General features: G+C 42.5%; 1 protein-coding gene across 7 annotated transcripts in view; it reads right to left on the reverse strand.

Moving 5' to 3' along the window:
- Window positions 1-23,618, reverse strand: part of AGTPBP1 (ATP/GTP binding carboxypeptidase 1) — a 140,908-nt gene that overhangs the window by 61,029 nt on the left and 56,261 nt on the right. For all 7 annotated transcript variants that reach the window (XM_006135883.5, XM_006135884.5, XM_006135885.5 and 4 more), the window contains 7 exons: window positions 21,440-21,570; window positions 12,246-12,313; window positions 11,507-11,570; window positions 10,014-10,160; window positions 8,730-8,861; window positions 2,358-2,451; window positions 1,244-1,281 (listed from right to left, as the gene is read on the reverse strand). In XM_006135883.5, the coding sequence (XP_006135945.1) occupies window positions 1,244-1,281; window positions 2,358-2,451; window positions 8,730-8,861; window positions 10,014-10,160; window positions 11,507-11,570; window positions 12,246-12,313; window positions 21,440-21,570 (674 nt within the window). The remainder of the gene's footprint in view (window positions 1-1,243; window positions 1,282-2,357; window positions 2,452-8,729; window positions 8,862-10,013; window positions 10,161-11,506; window positions 11,571-12,245; window positions 12,314-21,439; window positions 21,571-23,618) is intronic.

Consider the following 23,618-nt stretch of genomic DNA (forward strand, 5'->3'; position numbering starts at 1 on the left):
TTGTTAACTTTTTGGTCACTACCTAGTTAAATCTCAGTTAGTGCCTCTTTCTAATTTTTTCCTCACTTTTTTTTTTTTTTAAATACTCAGCCTTAGTAATTTAACCAAGTTTCCACTTGAGCTACAGATTGCTGAAAGTCTCATATCTAAGCCATATTTCCTGTCCATCAAGTCTCTTGCCATACTTCCCATCTTTCCTACACACATCATGATGCAAGGTCACCTGGTCTGAAAATACACTTCTCAAATTCTTAATCCTCCATAAATCTCAGCTTTAACTTTGCATTACACAGCAGCAGACCAACATTATGCTGAAATATTTCCTTTCACTGGCAATCTCTCGTGGGCGAATCCTAAAAAGTATTTACTACTACACAGTCCTAAGAGCCACAGAGGGAGGTTGTGTAGTAATATGATCAAACCTAGAATAGCTAAAGCCATACAAAAGGGGTCAGAAACCTTAAGCAAATGAGCTTCCAGTTATACCATTGGAGCTGTTCCCCATAAAAGTCCCCATCATCGCTCAATGCCTGCCCAATGTACTGAAGTTCTATGACTACCATAGCTTGTATATAGTTTTTGTGAGGAAGAGGCTCATGACTCTTGGCACACTTTAAGAATCAGTGGAAGTAGACCTGTCAGCCTTCTTGTGCCCAATTGCCATTGGAGGACAGGCCCTGTCACTTCCTTACAACTGCATGTTAGAAAAAGCAGCAAAAGGATACGTACTCAAGAACCAGGCCTGACAACCAGGGGAGGAGGGGGAAACCACCCCATTGACCCAGCAATTCAAAAGAGCCTGGACTGTGATCAAGACCCTGTCCCTTATGGCAGCTTCCACCCTCATGCCCAGTCACCTTGCCCAGAGGCTCAGCAAGTTTGTCTGTACCCTTGTCCAGATCACAAGACCTATTTATTGACAGTATGACACTGACAACATTTGGGGTCATCCTCTACCACTCTCAGCGAAGCACATGGCAGTCAGAGTTAGGAGAAGAGAATCAGACTACTGTTGAGGGGCATGGTTGAGTATCTCTAAAAACGCTTCTTTTATACCTTGGGATCCAAGTCAGTCTCTGCCTAAGTCAGTTAGTCTCTATGCTACATAACTGGATAAACAGTTACTACGTATTATACATGTGGCAATAATGAACACAACATATCTTGGTTTCAGCCAGACCCTTTAATATTAATGCAGTTTTTAAACTTTAGTAAAAATAGTTTCTAATAGTCAAACGCTTACTTGATTTTAGCAATGCAGCAAGTGTGTCTAACGCGACCCTATCAACAAAGAGAAAACAAAGTAGTATATTTAATCTACAACGTGGTAAAACAATACTTGTTAAACACATTTTTTTTTATAACTGATTTCGATCATCAATCCTAAGTGTGATATTGCCTTGTTCCAACAATGTTCCGCACAGAGCCCAGCCTCAGCTGTGCGGCGCTGCCACTTTGAAGTACCCTCTCTTTCCCCGCCCCCTTTGCTGCCTCTATCCAATAGAGGAAGCAAGAGGGGAAATCAACTAGCTGACTCGACTATCCGATAAGCATTTGCTTATCGGATAGTCGACTAGTCCTTAGCATCCTTAGCATCTATATTGGCATGTATATGCAACCATACACTTAAGTTGCGGCCCTCAGAATGTGCTGTGAGTATCATTGTGACCCTTGGGGTTTCCTACGTTGAGAAGCCCAGATACAGAATTAGCCTTCTTACTTTTGCCCAAGATTTAGCAACAAGCTAAAGAATCAAAAAGCTACGATTACTTGACGTGCCCAAAAAACATTATATACATAGTGGAGCACAAGATAGCATACGGCTATTCTTAGTGCCTTCACATTAGATGTGTTTTTCTTGGAGATGCAGATTACAATCCCTTCAAAGACATGGAGATGAAAGAACAATCAAATATTCTATTAAAATTCTTTTGAACAGATTTTTTAAAATGCAAAAGCCACAACAGCTGCCATCTGATTACCTGTCAGCTGAACTGAACCCTGGAACAGAGCAAGGAAATAAGAAATAAGATAAGGTGTTTAGTAGAGACAGGAGTGGAAAATAAAGGGGGAAAATTATAAATTTAAGGCTTCTATTTGTAGGGATTTGTATGAGAGAGGAATGCACAGGTAAAAGGCAATATTATACCATAATCCCAAATCTTAAGATTGCTATATGGCTCTACACAGGTTTATATAGAATCTTGGGTTTTTAGTGGGTGGAAAGGGGTATTCTCCCTTTGTCATTTAATAGTCAAATACTAGAGAATATTTGATTGCAAGAATATTCTCATCAAAAATACATGTTTTAAAAACATTTCACATTTTTGTATCTAACATTAGAAACATTTACTCACTTCATAAGACCAGTATTCTTTTTACTAAAAGGACCAATGATCTTGAACATCAGTTCAACAACTCCATTTTTGCCCAAGGATACTGCATTTACAGCTGCAAGGAATAAAAATTAAAACAGATTTTGTAAAATAATGCAAGATGAAGGTTAGAATAACCTTGAAAATTTTCATTTGCTAAAATCAAAATCAAACAGAAGAAATTTGCAAGTTGAATTTAGATAACCTGCACTACTGCACATAAACCATAAGAAAACCCAATACATCTTACTAATTCTTATTTCACAAAACCACTCCATCTAAACTCAACCATATAACATGAGTATTCTACTAAAGATTCATATTACAGTTTGGAAAAACATTATTGAGCCTTTACTAATACACCGTGAAGTTAACTACACTTGTTGAAAAAGGAGGATACATTCTGTGATGCAGTATCAGTTGATGATTTGTTCATTTATAGATTCTCAGACTTTAGGACCCTGAAATGAGTTTCCCAGAGTGTTCAAAATATCAAGGGTCTACTGTAATTATACTATTTAAAATGGCTGTATGTCTGAATGGGCTCAGTAGAAAGTCTGGTATCACAAGCACTTCACAACTCATTATTTCAAAAAAGGAGACTTGCTAATGTGCCAGGCATTTTAAAGACTCCCTGCAGGAAGGTGGGGGTGGTGTGGATATCAGATGGGAATACACTTAAGAGTTGGCAAACACATGCTGTTGCTTGCGCACACTGAAATCTGTTAGTTTCTCTTTTAGGTAAGTAAGAACTTGAGGAAATCATTTTACAGTAAAACTCCGATGGTCCAGCACCTGATGGTCCGGCACTCCTGATGGTCCGGCACCATCAGGAACCCGGAAGTGCTCCAGGCAGCCGGACCATTGGAGTTGCTCTGCCCCCAGCTTCCCCGATTCAGCCGCTGCTATAACTGACCAGCGGCTGAATCGGAGAAGCCGGGGGCAGAGCAGCTGGGGCGCTGCAGGATTGTCCCGTAGCGCTGCCCCTCGGGGCTGCGGGACCCAACCCGGCAGCACCCCAGCTGTCCTTGATTCAGCCGCTGCTGAAACTGACCAGCGGCTGACTCCAGGAAGCCCGAGGCAGAGCTGCTCTGCCCCTGGCTTGCTGGAATCAGCCCCTGATCAGTTTCAGCAGCGGCTGACTTGGGTACACCTGGGGTAGAGCAGCTGGGGTGCTGCCGGGTTGGCGCTACCAGACCAACCCGGCAGTGCCCCAGCTGCTCTGTCCCAGGCATCTGGATTCAGACGCTGTTGAAACTGATCAGCAGCTGACTACAGGAAGCCCGGGGCAGAGCAGCTCTACCTCGGGCTTCCTGGAGTCAGCCGCTGATCAGTATCAGCGGCGGCTGACTTGGGGACACCTGGGGTAGAGCAGCTGTGGTGCTGCCGGGTTAGTCCAGTAGTGCCGCTCCTCGGCGCTGTGGAACCAACCCGGCAGCCCCCCAGCTGCTCTGCCCCAGGCGTCCTGATTTAGCCGCTGCTGAAACTGACCAGCGGCTGACTCCAGGGCTTCCTGGAGTCAGCAGCTGACTTGGGGACACCCTGGGGCAGAGAAGCTGGGGTGCTGCCAGGTTGGTCCAGTAGCGCCGAGGAGCGGCGCTGTGGGACCAACCCTGCAGCACCCCAGGTGCTCTGCCCCAGGCGTCCCCAAGAGCAGCCAAGGGTCGGCACTACCAAACGAACCCCGCAGCACTCCAGCTGCTCTGCTGCAGGCGTCCCCGATTCAGCCGCTGCTGAAACTGATCAGCAGCGGCTGAATCAGGGACGCCTGGGGCAGAGCCAGACTATCGGAAGGGGGGGTTATGAGAGGCCTGGGGTGGCATCCCCCCACCCTAGACCCCTTAAACCCCCCTTCTGATAGTCCAGAAAATCTGATAATCCGGCACCCCCTGGGTCCCACAGGTGCCGGATTATCGGACGTTTACTATACTATGTATGCCTTGTTTACCTCTTCCTTATTAAGATGCACAGTAAGGAGGTTTTTCCTCCCTTCAAGTGTATTTTGTTAAGTGAAGGATAATTTCTACATTGATACATTTTCTGATATTAAGCTCTGATGAGTAGAGGGTGCTCTTCAGCATCACGACTGAAAAGTATGCCAGTTGTTGCCTGCAGTCTGTTCAAGTAATAATATTTCTACTGCTGTATCATGCATAGACTCCAATCAGGATTGAGGTCCTGTTGTGCTAGGCATTGTACAAGCACGTATCCTGCAAGAGCTTGCATTCGGAGATCTAGCTGTAAGGGAGTATAATTAAAAAAAAAAAAAAAAAGTGGGGACAGGGCTTCACTCTCATGAGAGAGTATACAGGTTGGCTACCTAGGAAGTCTGAAATGTGGTGGTCATTAGGAATAGAAAGCAAAGGTTTAAAAAAAAAAAAAATCTTCAAAAATAGCCTGGAGGCTTGCTCTTCAGAAGGAGCAACTCAAATGATCCCAGGCCTGTTTCAGTTGGACATTATAAGAGATGCAAAGACCACGCTGTAAGTACTGCAATTCTGTCACCAAAACAGCAAGCATCTATGTTTCAACTTCCTGTAGAAACCATAGGTGCTGGAACTAGGGATTGGGGAGGAGGGAAAGGGTTGCTGCAGCACCCCCGGCTTGAAATCGTTTCCATTTATGTACAGGGTTTAGAGTTTGGGTCAATGACTCTCAGCACCCCCACAGAATGCCTTGATCCAGTACCTCTGGTAGAAACTGAATTAGGTAGTGATGGACATGCACTCCTCTGATACCATGGTACTGTCTTTAAAATAACCAAGTCACTTAGTCAGTCAATAAAAGGGAAACTGTTCTGAAATCATTATAGATCTTCTCTAAAGAAGAAAGAGCTTATATGGATATTTTAATAACTTCGGAATTTCTTGGCAAATGACTTTTCAAAATAGCAGCAACTATGAAGTAATGAATTAATAAAATACAGGAAGAGAACAGTGTACACATATGTAGTCAAGAAAATGCTTAAGCCAATATTAATGCTTATTTAAAAGGTGATATGTATCAGCACTGTTTTAAATTGTTCAGTTTCAAATGTACATGGAAAGTTCACCATGGCAAATTCCATTCACTGTACTTTTTACAAAAAAAATTGTAGAACAGATGCTAGTAACACACAGACAGCACTCCTCTCACTTCTGATATTGTTTTTGAACATTAAGAGGGCATGGGGAGGGAGAGGAACAGAACAAGAGGTTACTTACTTTGTGCAACCCTTGTGATTCTTCAAGGAGTCCCCTTATAGGTGCTCTACCTTAGTTGTGCATGCACTTACAAATCCCTTGGATCAGAGATTTTTGGAGAACCCTATGCCTCCCTGTGCCAAATACTAAGGCTATACAGCAGGGCTACTCAACTCTGAGAATCATTTTGGGCCCCAGGGTTTCCAAAGCACATGCCAAGGGCTGCAACTTAAGTAGAAATTACATGCAAATATATATGCAAATAGCTTCTTTCACACTGAGGGGTACGAATACAAAGATTAAGACAAGACTGCACAACACACAAGCCCCATTTCAGTCAGTTCTGCTGATATTAATAAAATGCAATTTACATCTGATTTCCACCCATATGACAGCATTTGTAATGAGTAATGACAGTCCAGGGATTTCACTACTAAAAAGCATATCAGCAGAAGACTATTATATTGACTACTTTTTTGTTTTGGCTCCCACCCGCAGGTCAAGTGTAGAGTCCCACAAATTCAAACCACACTGAGGGCCACAAATAAACGGGTCACGGGTGGCCCATGGGCCGCAGGTTGAGTAGCCCTGCTATACAGGCCTCTGAGCCACCCTCAGTTCCTTACATCCAACCTAACCATGCCTTAACAAGCCAGCTAAAGCAAAGGGGAAGAAGGGGTTAGCTAGTGGAGCACCCACTGGGGGACATCTCTAAAAACCACAATTTCTTCACAAAAGGAATAGCCTCTTTTTCTTCAACTAGCATCTCTGTGGGTGCCCTTCAAGTAATCATAGAATACTAGAACTGGAAGGGACCTCGAGAGGTCACTGAGTCCAGTCCCCTGTCCTCACAGGAGGACCAAACACTATTTAGATCATGCCTGATAGATGTCTATCCAACTTGCTCTTAAATATCTCCAGTGATAGAGATTCCACAACCTCCCGAGGCAATTAATTCCTGTGTTTAACCACCCTGACAGTTAGGAACTTTTTCCTAATGTCCAGCCTAAACCTCCCTTGCTGCAATTTAAGCCCATTACTTCTTGTCCTATAATCAGATGTCAAGGAGAACACTTCCCGCCCCCCATCCATGACACCCTTTTAGATACCTGAAAACTGCTATCATGTCTCCTTTTCAGTCTTCTCTTTTCTAAACTAAATAAGCCCAATTCTTTCAGCCTTCCTTCACAAGTCATGTTCTCTAGACCTTTAATCATTCTTGTTGCTTTTCTCTGGATCTTCAATTTCTCCACATCTTTCTTGAAATGCGGTGCCCAGAACTGGACACAATACTCCAACTGAGGCCTAATCAGTGCAGAGTAGATTCGAAAGAATGACTTCTCATGTCTTGCTCGCAACACTCCTTTTAACGCATCCCAGAATCATGTTTGCTTTTTTTGCAGTATCACACTGATTCCTTTAGCTTGTGGTCTACTATGACCCCTAAGTCTCTTTCGGCAGTACTCCTTCCTAGACAGTTGCTTCCCATTCTGTATGGGTGTGTCTAGACTACATGCCTCCGTCGACGAAGGCATGTAGATTAGCCAGATCGGCAGAGGGAAATGAAACTGCGATTAAAATAATCGCGGCTTCATTTAAATTTAAATGGCTGCCCCGCTCTGCCGATCAGCTGTTTGTCGGCAGATCGGGGCAGTCTGGACGCGCCGCGCCGACAAAGAAGCCTTTCTTGATCAGCACAGGTAAACCTGGTTTCACGAGGCATACAGTAGTACAGGGGAAAAAAAGGCTCTTGTACTCAGAGATGCTTGGAATCCATGAGAACCAGGGACTCCAATTCATCAGTTATCAAGTGATCCAAAATATAAATGAACTCCTGTGGTACCAAGTAAGGGATTGGTACAGCTGAGTAGCCAAAGCAATATTTGGTGAAGCCAATGGTAAAACCAGCGTCTGACATACTGAAGTAGACGCTGACAGTATCTGATGCTGTTGCTTCTTCCATAGTGCAGATGGTGCCACATGCCTGGGTATCAACAGCTGGGACTGAACTCAACTTTTGCAATCCAAAGTATCTACACTTGCCCTCCGCAATTTGCCTGTCATTTTCCACTTTTCTTTTTTGAAAGAGGCTTTTCCAAAATCTGTCACAATTACGTGGTGCCAAATTTCAAAAAGACCTGCACTTTTGAGCCATCTCTTCCTCATAAAAACGAGGCTTATAGGGATGACAAAAACACATCCACTTTTCTGATTTTTTTTTTGGAAAAGCGGACGTGTTCTTTGGAGGTATCCCGGAAACGTGTAGCAGTCTAGACGTAGCCCTAGAGAAGTGCTGCTGATTTGTGCACTGGGACTTTGCAACACCACCGGTGCTACAAGGAGAGACCTTCACCTTAACAGTATTGAGTTGAGGGGTCAACATTTTGGAGACTGCAGATTTTACCAGGAACCTGGGACTTCTTTGGATTTGGCTCTTTAAGGTAAGAATCCACCTTTTGGAAATCTTTCCTGATGCTTCTAAAATCTTTCCTTCCTTAGGGGAAGTCTGTGCTGGCTCTGTCTCAGGGCAAGGAATGGAGATCTCTTGACCTTACTAAGAAGCTGGCTGAAGAATGTATTCCATCATTAGCAATGAGTTTAAGATCCCTGTTTTTTTCTTGCACTGTATGTAAGAGCTAGGATGAAGTGAGACTCCCACAAGCAGTGGGCATACAGGGGGAAGTCACTAACAGCTATAGTCTCAGAGGCAATGTGTGAAACCTGAAAAGCCCAGCATGCCCTACTAGAAAAACAGGAAGTCTCCCCCAGGGGAGAAAGGAGTCAAATGATCCTTATCCAAATATACTTAACCACTACTGAAATATTAGAGAAACCAAGGCAAGCTCAAAACTGCTACACTAAGGCTCTGTTTCAGGCTCAAGGGAGTGAAATAGAACTAATGATGATTCACTCGCACATCCCTATGTTATTTCAGTATCCAGCACAAGAAGGGATGGGGACAAATTGACAATACTAATGGCAAATCTCCAATCACAAACTCAAGAGAAGCACGTGAACTAGAAGTGACATGGGGACACTACTTAAAATAGTAAAGTTTTCAGGAAATAATAGTTGTAATCATGTAATATTAAACAAAAAAGTTTAAATTCTGCATTTTAAACATTGACAAACTCTTTATAGAAAAAGAAAAAGAATGCCTTGCAATACTTACAGTTGGTTGAGTATACTCTTAGTACTTGAAGACATGGCAGTATTAACCTATGATTCTGCAAATTCTGTTTTACCAAATTCAGAGAGATGTTTAAAGCTCCATTGATTCTAGCTTTTACTCCAAATTTTTTATCTGTAACAGAACAAAACCAAACAAGAAAAATAGCTGAATTCTATTAACATTATTCTATTTCTGTAAATAAGTTTAATTCAAAAATGACAAAAAGATGTGCTATTTCTACATCTCTACTTCCTCCTCTGCATAATCAGCTTTACTCCCTTAGTATCCTTTTTCATTCTTACCTTCATGCATGCCCTCATTCACTAATGCTCATCTTGAAAAGTTCAAGATCTCCAAAAAAATTAGGCTCTTAAAACCAGGCCCTAGATATCAAGTTGTGTACTCAAAATTTAAGTTACTCTAAATTAGGCAACAATTCCAAATATTTGGTCTTGATCAATTTATCCAGATGTACATCAACAAGATGCGACAGGTGTGTAGTCACGCTGCTTTATGCAGTACTAGATGATACTTAACTACTAAAGCAGTAATGGGCAACCTGAGACCCTTTGGGATCGCATGTGCAGTCTGTCATTCCCTCAATGCCTCCTTTCCTCACACCTCTCATGCAATGGGGTCTCTGCTCTTAAAATATTCTTCCAACTCCCTCCCAGCACTTTGTGGAGCACCATGAATTAACTGCTTGGAGCTCTGTCCTTGCTCCCTTCTCCTCCCTCCCAGAGCTTGAATGATGTAAATCAACTGGTTTCCAGCACTCAAGCTTTGAGAGGGAGGGGTGGAGCAGAGACAGGGCACAAATCAGCCAATTCATGGTGCTCTGGAAGCCCTGGAAGAGAGGGGGATGAGGCAGGGAAAAGGTCAGACAAGGATTTGATATTGTCAAGTATAAACGTCTTTATTATTGAATTTGATGACAGTTCTATTAATATGAGTGATTAAAGCATTTCTACTTGTTCTGAAATATTCAGCATGCCATATATTAATGTACTTAATCTTATTCTTGGGGTTATGGTTACTGCACATGAATGATTTCAGTGGGCTGCAAGACAGACAAAGGAGGGCCACTCACGTGGCCCAATGACTAGCCTTGGGTGCCATTGTTGTACTACAGTGATGAGCATACTATAAAGAAGTTATAATGTAATATAGACCAGACAGAATTACCTAGCATCTGTGATGAAACCATCTTTTTAAAGTTTAATGAGATCATCATATGATGGGTGTTACACAATGGCTAAGAATTAACTGCTACATTAGGATTACCTTTTGGACCAATTTTCGCAAGAAGGGAATGAAGCTGCACCATTAACTCCTCATTTGGTGGGGAGTCTTTGCTGGCACTCAAAAGCAACTGCAACAAGATCTGCGTCCCTCCTCTAGAAACTAAGACACTTGCTTTCCGACCACCACCTTGAAATTAAAAATAGAAGTATCAGAAGTAGTCAAAAGATAGCTAGATATCTCAAAATTTAAGCTATTTAGCCTTTTTTCATAACCATCTGCAATACAGTGTTAGTACTATGCAACTTTTACGTGACATTGCACCTCCATATTTTGTAAGGAAATATGTTTTTCAGTATGAACAGGCAAATGGGGCATGTAAGAGTTTACAATATACATATTATAGGTGTATATTCTATTTAAGTGCAAGTATCATTCTTGTATATGAAGTTAAAATTAAGAAGTATAAGCCCATTCAAATATCTAGATGTGCTAATGAAGGTCATTAGAAGTACTCAAGGTATTTAATTGTGCTGGAATCGGTCTTGAATTTTTTACAAATTGAGGGAAACTGAACGAAGACTTCGCTTCCTTATATAGGATTTTCCCACGGCAGGGAAGCAAACAATATCTTCAGGCTTCACAGATTGCTCTTCCACCCCAAGAAGACACATGAAAAAAAATCTGGAAACAAAAGAACTCTAAGGACAGGGATGGAGAGAAGCTGCTGGATCCAAGTCAAGAAAAAAAGATCAGCTCTGTCCTAAAAAGAACTTTACCTAACATAAAAAGTAGGGTGAGAAATTATGATTTATAACAACTTCTTTTTGCGTATTAGGCTTTCCTGGCATGTTGTTTCGTTTCATTTTGCTTAGTAGATTAATTACTTGCACTCAACAAATCACTTTGTTTATTATTAAACCCAACGTACATAACCATTACCTGGGGGAGTGAACAACAGCTGTATATCTCTCTCATTGATAAAGGGCATGAGCTTTATGAGTTTGTGCTGTGTAAAACTTTTCTATAGAGCAAGACAAATGTATCAGGGGTATTGATCCCACCGGGGCTGTGCACCTGGGTGCTGTGTGTCAAGTCCCTGTGACAGCCTTCCCAGAGCTGTTCTAAATGTCAGTGTTGCTCTGCTGCGGACTGTACCCCAACTCTGTGGCTTTGTTGGGGGAGAGACTAGAGTTTGCGGCTTAGCAGAACATACTATTGTGCTTACCTACCCTAGAGGACAGGTAGGCGAGAGCAATGGTATGATCAATCCATTAAGGGAGTCACACGGGGATCTCTGTGACTGAACCAATCACAGTACTTAGCTTAAATAATTATTTAGTCTTTACTTTGTATCCATTTGCAGTACACCAAGCAGCACACTAATCAACTTTAGAGACATGCATAAACTAGACTTGATGATTCTTTCAATCTCAACAAATACAATTATGTCATTCAGTTCTGTTCTTAAATGCCTTGAAAAACCAACACAAATACACAGAAAAACGGTCATTTGATTAAAAAACCAAACTTACCAACTGACACTAATTCAATGAGGATATTTAATATATTCAGAGTAGTTTGAAGATCTCTTGTATTCTGAAATAAAATATTATTTTAGTTTTGGTAACATACTGCTTAATTCATAACAAGTTGTGTTTCAAGACTTAGAAGATGCTTGTTTATTACATTTATTTTCTACAGCCACAGGTGCTCTTGCTTCCAAGAGTCAGTCATTAGCATACTTAAAGCTAATACCCAAATTAATGAACTGCACTTTTATATTTACACCCAGCTTCAACTTCTGAGATTGACAGACATTTACAAAACAAGTTGTTTTATTTTGCCTTGATTTCTAATTGTAATAAGAAATTCTCTTTGGTAAATACTTCAGGTTATTTTTTCATATTTCAAGAAATCTAAATACTGCATGTTAAAATTCTAACTACCAAATAATGATCAACACCCTTCTCAGAGTTCTGACTGCAACTCATACCAGTTGACATGTATTTTTAGACCTTGATTTAGCAAGGCACCTAAACATAGCCTAACTTCAAATACAAGCATAGTTCCTTTGAATGTTCAAAGATAGGCATGTTCTTAAGAAATTTGCTGAATCGAGGCCTTATATACCATGTGAAGATCAAGAACAAAAAAGTACCTTTCTGTAGTAGAAGAGCCAAGAAAATTAAATACTAATATGAAGTCTGATATTTACAAACTACGCTATTTGGAGATAGAGAGACAGACACTTACATGAATAAGATGTCTTACCTCCAATGTTGACAGAATAACTTCTATCGCTGGGGAACCTTTGGTAGTCATTTCCTTCCTGGTTTTTTCTGAAAGTCAGAGAGATTATTTTCCCCCTCAAAGAAGATTATATAGTGGAGCAATTTCTGAGCACAATGAGAAAAATCTAACTTACAATGTGTAAGTAGGAAAAAGTTTAGATAGTCCATCAAGATTTGTTGTTTGGGGATTTGGAAGCAATGTCTGAGCTGTGAATTGTGGGGGTTTTCCCCCTTTGTAACTAAATTTTAACTTTACTAGGCTTACAACTGTAGCTTTGTTTTGATGATAAAAGTTTGTTTCTTTTCTTTTTTATTTACTGGTATTGGTTGATCTTTGTGTCCTGGAAGGTCTGACTGTCTATATCTGCATGCCTGACCGAGGGGTCCGCTACCACAGACTGCAGCTTGTTTTTTTCTCTTCTTTTTCAAGCTCTTTTGGGGAAAAAGAGCTCGGAGTACCCCTGGGGTTGGTTTTTCAAGTGTCCACCCCTGTTTGTGGATTAAAAAGCACTTGATGGTAGCAGCGGATCCCCCAAAATCTGGGTATTAGGATTTGGAGGAGAGGAAGAAAGTTTTTGTACCAGAGCCTGTAGAGGTAAGGTTTTGGAGTGCTCTTGCATGCCCCCATTTCGGCATTCATTGTGCCAGAGTGGGGAATAGCCTTGACAACCCCACTGCTCCATCTCAGTTAAACAGTGCCCGGCCACAGCCTGCTTTCTGAACCCCTGTTCAAGCCCTGAACCACCCTCTACACTCAACGTCCTGCCTCAGATGTGATTCCCCCTGCACCCAAGCTCCTTTCCAGAGCTTGCACTCTGAAACCCCTCTTGGACCCTGATCCCCCAACCTGAGCTAAGCCTGGAGGCCCTCCCACACTCCAAACCCCTTGGCCTAAGACCAGATCCTGCACCCTAACCCCCTACCCCCGCCTGGTGAAAGTGAGTGAGGATGGGGGAGAAAGGGAGATGGAGTGAGCAGAGTGAGGCTTCGGAGAAGGGGTGGAGCAGGGGCAGGGCCTCAAAGAAGGAGCAGGAAGGAGGCAGGGCAAGGGTATGTGGATTTGAGGTAGTTCTTACTTTGCACTTAAATTTAAAGAAGTGAACTTGTGGTTCAAAGGTTGGAGACCACTGTCTTAAGGTGTCAGATCATTCTCTCCACAAGCTAGACAACTTGTGTTCAGTTATTTCCAAAACCAAACATTCACCTCAGACAGAAGCCAAGCCTTTAAACAGCCCCAATTTCAAGTTTTGAAAGCCACGAGTCACTGGAAGAAGAGTTAGTATGAAAATAGCTGTGTAACTGTAAACTGTATGAAGAATACAAGTCTTGTTGCTCTTTGATTAACATCATTAGAAGAAACAGTGAACTTCTTTTGAAGCCCCTGGATTGCTTATTGTGTATCAAAAACATTGATGACTAAAAGCAAAACCTTCAAGGAAGTGGAAGCAAGGAGCCTGAAACTCTGAGTCATTTGTATTGTGTTTAAAAAATTTTGTAAGCCACCTCAAATATTTTAAATAGTGAAGCGGGGTAAAAATATTTAAATAAAATTAATAAAATTAATGCAGCTAAAATGTGAAAGTTTCAAGAAAGTGAAAATTTGAAGTCCCAATGCAACAGATCAACAGTGTCAGCCACCAAATTAGTCAAACTGTGCTCCAAGGGAGCAAGAGCAAATAAGCTCAAAGCTTGTGATACTACACTGATTAATAACTTGTACAGAAGAAGTGAACATTAAATGATGACACTGTGGAAGGACACTAAAAAAGGAGCAAAACCAGCTGCAAAATAAATCAGGCCGATTTATAGCTGGTACAACCATCCTTTGTTAAAAAAAAAAGTCACCTCACCAACTTGTCAAACTAGAACTTGCAATCGCAACACTAGAAATAGCTATTTTCCATTGCAGGAATGGCACAAGACTCCCCCTTATGAAATATTGGTTTAAGCTTTAGTTTCAGAGTTGGTCTATGCTAGTGGTCCCCAACCTTTTGAGGTTGTCGGGTGCCGGGGGCGTGGCTGTTCGCCCGCCGGGCGCCAGGGGGCGGGGACACCTGCGCGCCCGGCGGCGGCCCCCCCCATAGCCGCATGCCCGGGGACGGGGCCCCCTCCAAGCGCCAAGCGCCCGACGCTCCCCCCTCCCCCGCAAGCGCTGCGCACCCATGGCCGGCGCTCCCCCCGCCAAGCGCCCCCCCCTGCAAGCGCCCGTGCACCATGTGCCTGGGGCCAGGCCAGCCCCGAGCACCTGGCGGGCGCATCCCCGTGTTGGGGATCACGGGTCTATGCCCTTGCAGGTAACTAAAGAGTATCACGAGTGTATCTTCAGCAAACAAGCGATAACCACATCAAATTACAATTATTTTTACACCATTTTGGAGCAGATTTTTAAAATGCTAATTCACAGTTACTTGATTAGTATGTGATCATTGCCATGTATTTTATGGTCACCAAAAATGTGCAAGAAAATGCAAGAAATAAGTGCAAGAAAATTCTAGACTTGGCAATGGGAACAATTAGTGTGCAATAGAAACCAGCATTCTGTGTAAGCTATGCGCTTGTGTGGCTAATCAGAAGAGATTCCACACTTATTTGAAGAGCACACACAGCTGAGGTTTATTGTTTCTAAGGGTGGTACTCATTTGCACATGCCTTGGTGAACATAAAAGGAATTCATTCTGCACATGGATAGAAAAAAAATCCACATATAGTTAATTCATGGTTTTATGCATGAGATACACAGTGTACATCTTCACAAAGCACTTCAGATTTTCCTTAGTCACCATTTTCAAACCAAAATAACCAATTTCTATTATGAATTTTCTAATTAACAACGCTCCCAGCTAAATGCAAGTTCATGGATTTTAAATGTATTCTTCATCACAAGAATAAATTTCTTCCCTTCAGCAAAAGCTTTAAAATAGCTTTAAAAAGCAAAACAAATTAAAACTAATCCTTTTATTGCACTACTTATTTTATTTATATATTAAGTGTATACTGTCTCTTATAAAGCCCCAAATTTAATTTACCATTCTTTTACTTTAATAGTTAAATTATAGTTCTGAGAACGCAACAATTAGTCAGTCGGCAAGTCATGCAATATTACTTTGATATGGTTTTGACAACGGTTTTTTATGGTCTCTGAATCTAAGGCAGGTTCTTTTACAAATGCAGAAAAATAGATTAGTTTTCCAAGCAGGCAAAAAAGAAAAACTGATTGGCAAATGAATTAAGGTTACTTGTGAGTTCATATAGAAACATTAGCTTGCTAGAGTTTGGTTGCCAAAACAAAAACGTAAAATGAGAAGAAGCTAGCAAGAGAATTTATCAAGAGGTAAAGTTACACAGATGTGTGAAAAGTTACAGCGTTTCCAACATGTCTCTCATTCTGCTAGTAAGGCTATTCTTTAGACTACATTTCTTTAGATGAATTTCTTAAGTCTAACTCCATCCCCAACTAACCCCTTTATTTCCTATATCCAATACAACGGTGTTTAAATCAAATTAGGGTGCATCTTGTTTCCGCTTTATATAATGGACAAATACTTTAAAAAAAATCAATCCAATAGAAAAGCATATTAGAACAGTTTTAAAAAAACTATTTAATCAAAAATGCATCATATACATTTTATTATGTAAATACATTTGAGTCCTTAACTCAATTTGTTTTTCTTCATTTAAATCACTGTTTGGGATAAGGCTGGAGATGAGAGATTCAGTATGGAGGCTGCCTCAGGGAGAGCAGACAGCCCAATCCTCTCCCCCCACAAAATTAGTTGCTATTTCTGAGAATGTTATGGATGCCTAAAACATCTGCTGATGTTAAAATTAGACTGATGGTGGCCAAGGCTAAGGAGGGATGACTGAGAAACAGCAGAATATCAATAATCTGAACTTTCTCTTCATTTGAAAGATTCATTATACTTGTACCAGGTCTTTTGAATTAAATATTTAAAACGTAGCCATGAAAATGTGACCTTAAGAAATGCATTTAATATTTCCTTCCACTTTTGATAGGTCTTACAAATGTAGAAGACTTTCTATAAGGAAATAGCTTGGGTTCCTGCTTCTTGACAGTTGTTATCAATAGAAAACTTCCAATTCTTGATATAAAAAGGAAAAGAAATTTAGGGGATACTAAGGATGAAAAAGGGATGCTAGTCAGATCCCCATATGACTTCAACATTCTAACAACAGGTATTACCAACTTGAAACTGAATGCCTTGTTTGGGGAGGAGGCAAAAGTTAAGTCTGACACTAATGACTATTTGTTAATGACAGTTTGTGACCAATATGAACGGGCTGAGAAACAATACTGCTGGTGACAAGGTTGAATTGTAGGATACCAGAAAAGACGGGCATAAAAACTGGTGTTCAGGCATCCTCTCTCATCTAAAAATGCTCTATACAGGTAATTGTCCAAGTCCCTTCTGCAAGCTGGCACTTGACAACTATTCTATTTTCAGGGCACTTAACTCCCAATACTTACGTTTTAGCAGTATCACAGACACTTGGCTTGTACATTGGCATGGAGAGGCTAATGATACAAGTCAGAAATTTTCAACCAACTGGTCACAAACTGGTCCAAGCAGGTCAAGAAAGATTCTCCTTTTATGATAGAAGGAGGAAGTTCTTGAAACATTTTTCTATTATAACATTAAGTCAAGCAATGGAAAAAGAGGGCGTTCACTGCTATGATTCACGACAGTGGTCTCCAACCTTTTACACCCTAGATCACTTTTTAAATGACAGAACAAGCCAAGATCTACCACCCCATCCTTCCCCCAAAACCCAACTCCTTCCTTGAAGCCCAACCCCACCCTCTCTATTCTCCTCTCCATCACTTGCTATCCCCAGCCCTTATACTGCTGCTTCCCCCCCCCCCCCCAATTATTCTGTAGAAACAGGTTTTTCCAACATTTGGCCTGTCTAGACTAGACCAAACGTCAGAAAAACCTCTTCTTTTGGAAGCCCCCTCATTCCTCATGGAAAGAGGAATATAGGGGTGACCGAAAGAGCATGTTTGCTCTTCCACTAAGAAAAGCGGAAGAACAAACTCATCCCTGGATGCAGAAGAGTTTTTCTAGGATATCTCTGGAATCCTGAAAAACTCCTGCAGTCTAGCCGTACCCTCACTGGGTTGAGAAAGGATGTGTAGGCTCTGGGGTGGGAATGAGGGATTTGGGTGTGGGAAGGGGTAAGGTGTGCAAGGTCTGGGAGAAAATCTGGATGCAGGAGGAGGTGAAGAAGGGGACGCTGGCTTGGGGAGGGGATTCCAGGCCGGGCAGTGTTGGGGCAGATGGAGGATTGGGGTACTAAGCAAGCCACAGGCTTGTGGATGTAAGGGTGCAGAAATTTGGGTTGGGGTATGTCAGGTGTTCAGGGCAGGGAATTCCAGTGTATGATACACTCAGATCTAGGACCTGGGGGTAGTAGTGCAGGAGTGTTATGATGCAGTGGCCAGATGGGGGCTTAGCCCCAATTGGGGGTTTGTTGGCCAGGCTTCATTTTTAATTAAAATACTATGTCAAACAAAAAGTTTCTGCATTGCCTTTATTTAGGAGAAGGGCAGGGTGCTAGTGGGTGCTGGGGCAGAGGACAGGATGCCAGTGGGGACAGAGTTCTGCAGCTGGGGGCACAGGAGAGGGGGCAGGATGCCGGGAGGGCAAGGTTCTGTGGCAGGGGACAGATGCCAGTGGGGACAAAGAGTACCCTGCACCCACCTCCTCCCAGGACACCCCCCAATGCAAAGGAGGGAAGCCCTGTCACACGCTTCCTCCGGGGCCAGCGCACGCCTCCCTCAGACCAGGGAAGCCGCTGGCCCCTCCGAGCTTGACTCCCCCTCCTGTGGAGCAGGAAAGCCCGCACACTTGCCCCCTCCGGGGCTGACCCTCCCCCCCGCCGGAGGAAGAAGTCCCATCATGAGTCTCCCACGGAGCAGGGAAGCCTCCGTTGCGTGCCCTCTGCTGGTCCGACTTCCCCATCCTGCAGAGAAGGGAAGAGGATGTTACTCACCTTCCAGTAACTGACATTCAAGACGAGCGTCCCTGGGGGTGCTCCACATTAAGTGATGAGCGTTCTTCTTAGCAGTGCTTTGAAGACTATGTATGCACGGTGCACGCGAGCCTTCCCAGTACCATCACACATGCGCCTCCCCCCCCTTTACTTCCTTCTCTATCTGGAACCCAGTGAGGATGTTTGATGTCTTGATATTAGGGTTTTACGAAGTAGAGGGGAGGAAGAGAGGGTAGTGAAGCACACACAGGGACGCTCATCTTGAAGAACGTCAGTTACTAGAAGGTGAGTAACCTCCTTCTCTTCTTTGAGAGACATCCCTGGCAGCGCTCCACATTAGGTGACTACAAAGCAGTACACTGTATGGAGGTAAGGACTTCGGATCAGGTAAGTATGCCTTTTGTAGCTCAGCTTTTGCTAATCTAGTAAGTATGTAGTAATGCAGCCGGAAATCCAATGTGACCCTCTTCGTGACGTTATGCAATTTCCATTGCTGTGATCTGCAATGGAGATGAAGAGCTGCAAAGACAACCTGAAAAGATGGTTGCATTGATAAAGAAGGAAAGTGTCCTTCTGACATTTAGTGTGTGCATCTGATCTTCAATGGCGTTAGCATGAGGTTTTAGAAAAACAAACAAACAAATAAAACACTAAGTATATCGTTTGGTTGAGGTGGAAAGTGGAGAGCACCTTCAGTAAGAGTTTTGAATGTAGTCGCATAGATAGTTTGTCTTAAACAAAAAATACTAAAAGGTCACTAGGCATGAGAGCCACCATTCTACTCACTATTAACGGCATATGTGGATCCCATGGTTGTCTAGGTTCGCAATGTCTGGGTATACAGACTTTAGACCTTTTACAAGTCATTTGGTTATCGGATGTGCAAAGATTATGGTGCCTTCTAAGATGTAGTAAGTATTCTAAATAGCTGAGTGTGGAGCATCTTGCTGTGGTATATTAGGTGAGATCACCCAGTGGGTGAAACGGGTTCCCTTTGTTAATATATGTTGTTGTGGTGGGGTTGTTTGTTATTGGTGGGTTGTTTGTTTGTTTTTTTGGCATAGGCGCTCTGCTTTATAATAAGAGGTCTCCATTTGTTTGGAGCACTGAAGTTCTATGCCTGGGAACCATCGAGGTACAACACCTTGAGGTGGAGTCTCTGGGACTGAAGGTGAGGAGACGTGGCTCCTGGTTGGTGTAAGATGTTAGGATTGCATAGGAGTGTGATTGGGTGGTACTGTGCCATCCTGTGCAGGATGGGGGACCACAGTTGGTGAGGAAAGCAGGGTGCCATAACAATGAGTTTTGCTTTACTGCTCAGTGTCTTTATTAGGACTCTGTTAAAGAGGGGAAATGCATAATGCAGGGGTGCAGTCCATGTTAAGGTGAGAGCATTTGTGAGTGAGCGTTTTCCCATGTCTACTCTGGAACAGTAGCTTTGGCTTTTTGTTGTTCACTCTGGTGGTGAGTAGGTGTGTGAGTGGGGAGCCCCCCCCCCCGTGAGTATATTGTTGATGACTGTATAATTGAGTTCACACTCACGGTCCCGCGGTAAAGCTCTGCTGAGGGCATCAGCTGTGGAGTTCAGGATGCCCGGGAGGTGACATGCAGTTATACATGTGTCTTGGGGTAGGCGTCAGTTCCAAAGGGCTATGGCTTCCTTGTAGAGAGCCTGTAAGCGTGTACCACCTTGCCTGTTTATATAAAACATGCATGCCGTGTTATCTGTATATATTCTAACATGATTCCCCGTGGTATGGGGAAGTAGTCCTTGGCATGGGAGACGGACTGCCCTGAGCTCCAGGATGTTGCTGTGAAAGATGCGGTCTGCTGAGGACCATAGGCCTTGTGGTGTTTGGCCATTCACATGAGTGCCCCATCCCATGAAGGAGGCATATATGGTAATAGTTATTGTGGGGTCTGTGATTTGAAAGGGTACCGCTGCGCGCAGGTTGGGTGAACTTGTCCACCAGCATAAGGATGCCTTTACTGCACATGGTAATGTGAGTGATTAGTCATGTGATGGACCTGAGGTTTGTATCTGAGTCGGAGCCAACCTTGAAAGCATCTCATGAAAAGTTGTGCTTTGGGGACCACTGATTGCATGATGCTATGTGGCGTAATAGTTGTACTCAGTCATGATGCAGTATTGAGGGCATCTCTTGGAAGCATTGCATCTCAAATCTGCGTATTAGATTGTGACAAATGGTTGGGGTTGTTATTCTGAGTACCTTGTCTTTGTTGTCTCGTGGAACGAGGTGTACAGCTAGTTCGGATTAGGAAGCCTAATCCGAACTAGCTAGTCCGTGCCGCGTGTAGTCGCGCGGCACGGGGTCCGACCTAGCCGGCATTTAAAAATGGCGCCGGCCGGCTTTATGCAAATGAAGCCCGGGAAATTCAAATCCCGGGCTTCGTTTGCAACTCCGTATGACTACATTACCCCTCCCAGTTCGAACTAGGGGGGTAGTGTAGACATACCCTCAGAGTGTTAATTAATGTGCTTTTGGGTAAAAGATTATTTCAGATATCCTAAAGACTTGCAAAGTTACATTCTTCTTCAGCCAAGAAATGCAGAAAAAATATTTAAGTGTCTTAGTTATTTTCCCCTCTTAAGTAAATTACACATACCAAAATTAATTTTTGTATACCAGGGCAAGTTCTTATACACAAGAGTGTTTGTTTTTTAAGTGTGAATGCTTATATACAGTAGTAAGGACAAGCTATGACAAGTTACATGCATCTAAGGGCTTTGAGTCTGCCATCCTTGTTCATGTAGAATGATACCTTAATCCAAAAGTACTATAGCAGGGGTGGGGAACCTAAGGTCTGGGAGACAGATGTGGCCTCCAGGTTGCCTGGATCCCGCTGCCCCCCCACTACCACCACCAAAGGCTCATGGTCCCCCCAGTATTAGCGAGCTCGTGCTAGTGCTCCAGCCGCCATGCCATCCCTCTGTGAGGCTGGGGCCCTGTAGGTTTGGGTATATAAGGAGAATGTGTTTCTCAGTCAGGGGTCACATCAGTGAAGGTTTGTTGTGGGTTTTTTTGCTGCTTCTCACTTGTATGTGTCCCCTCTCCCCCCAAATGGATTTTTCTGTACTATAAGATGAGGCATAGGAAAAGGAGCAGACAATATTTAAAGCATTTGGTAAAAAATATTTACCTTGACTCTGAGCCAAGTGAAGGATCTTTGAAGTAACATATCTGGCAGTGTCAGCTTCTACCAACAAAGATTCTGAATTGATCTTCTCCAGCTGTGCCAGCAGGCCCACAATCCGAGAGTTGTTAGTAAGACTGGAAGAAATGTTTATATTTAATGTTTCAATTTGTATTCAACATATGACAAAAATGGTTTCAGTCAGCTCACTGGGAAAAATCCCTTTAGTTACATTTTTTTAAAGCCAAGTTTAGTTCTAAACCTAATTCACCAAGGATCAGTAATGTTTGAACAGTTTTACAGTTAAACACAGAATGTCCTGTTATATATTTAGTTTCCTCTCAAATTTAGCTTTTCTTCAGACACTAATGACATATTCATTAAGACAGCAATGAACACAAGAGGGCAGCATTGTGATACATTCTTTAAAAAGGGACCAAATCATCTTTCCTTGAAATCAATGGCAAAACTCCCATTATTTTCCAAGGATATAAGGGTATGCCCCAACTACTGAGATTACCCAAGGAAATCCAGATATTAAATTTATATGGAAGATTCAGGGCACACATTTAATTTGTAATTCTAAATCTACTGATATATAAAACTGGGGTTATCTTCCATGGAGCACCCTCTGTAGCTAAGACCTCTCTCTTGTCCAAGGGTATCTCCATAGTAACTATGACCAGGGAAGTCCCTGGCAGCTCTTCTCTGGCACAGATCTCAAGGAACATGGTGAAAGGAGTTGAGGAGAAAACCATCTGGGATCTAAAGTTATTATGGGCTTCTCCAACAATTCACTCCACGAGTGAGGGAGACAGCTTTCATCTTCCATCTCCATAAAAACATCCAGAGAGCACCACTAGGAGAGGATGCAAACTTTGCAGAAGTTACTACCTCCTTGGCCATCTCTCATAACTTTGTACTACAGGAGGGGAATCTAGCTATTAGGAATCCACTTTCAACTACTTGGACACTGTCACCAGGAGCCTTGACTTTGAAGTTTGCCAGACTGGTCTACAAAAATACCTAGAGAAGCCCCAAAGTCTTGGTACCATGTGGGGTGTGTAGTTCAGATAGAGAAGGAAAGTATTCAAGAACATAAGAGAACCAAGGTCCCCACCATCACCCCAAAGAGATGATATTTTACGGAGAAGAACAAAGCAGATGACTTATCAGTTGAGAGCATTCCCTCCTCCCCCAAACTTTTATTCCTCCCGTCCTCAAACAGCTTAAACAAGCCTGTTTTGCTAATGACCACACCAAGGGGAGGAAAAAAGAGTTGAGACAAGAAGCTTAAGGAATAGAAGCCAATCTTATCCTAAGAAAATAATGCTGTTATCTTTGGAAAATATAGGTTACTGCATTGGGAGAGTGGGAAGAAAAGTGTTTCAGGTCTACTGCCTGCACCAGATGGAGACCAAAAGCAGGTCATATCTACAGACTCTCACCGCTTCCTGACACCCGCTATCATACCTCAACAAGACTAAGTGCTCAATCATATCCTTGTGTCAGGAGTTTCTGCTTTGTGCATAGTTCATTGTGTTTAGTGAGGGTATGTCTATACTACAAAATAACCACTGCAGTAATTACATCAGCTACTGGCATCCAGTGCATCCTCCTCCTACGTGTTCTCACCAGGAGAGCTTGCACTGACCAAAGTGGAACACTGAAGCAGTGACAGCTGCATGAGGTTGATAGCCAGAGCTCCCTGTCCCAGAGCTGACAGCTGGAGAACTCCTCACCCCCAGAAGGAGCCAGAGTGGAAATGTGAAATAATAGCAACCACGAAACTGACAAGAATGTCAGTTTCACTGATGGTAGGCTCCTTGATGTGCAGCAAGAAATAAAGCTCAAAGATTTATTTTCACTGATATCTACTGTTTTTCCATAGCAAGTATTCACTTTCATCTTTCCAGATAAATACACAATCAAAGAAATTCAACTTTAGCTACAGGCTCTTGATTTACCACGCACCCTGTAAGCCACTTTGAGATGATCCCATTTATTATTTATTTCCTTTATCAGTAAATTCTTTAGAGAATATATGCAACCCATTTGGTTTATGTTTTGCTAATATTTTTGGAAGAAATCAGAGTTTTAAATAAACAATCATTCCTAGCCATGTCATTGGAGTTGTCTCATTTTGAGAGCACAAATTCAATTTAATCACTTACATAAAAGTGAG

This window comes from Pelodiscus sinensis, chromosome 6 (genome assembly GCF_052426305.1).
Source record: "Pelodiscus sinensis isolate ZL-2025 chromosome 6, ASM5242630v1, whole genome shotgun sequence".
NCBI lineage: Eukaryota > Metazoa > Chordata > Testudines > Trionychidae > Pelodiscus > Pelodiscus sinensis.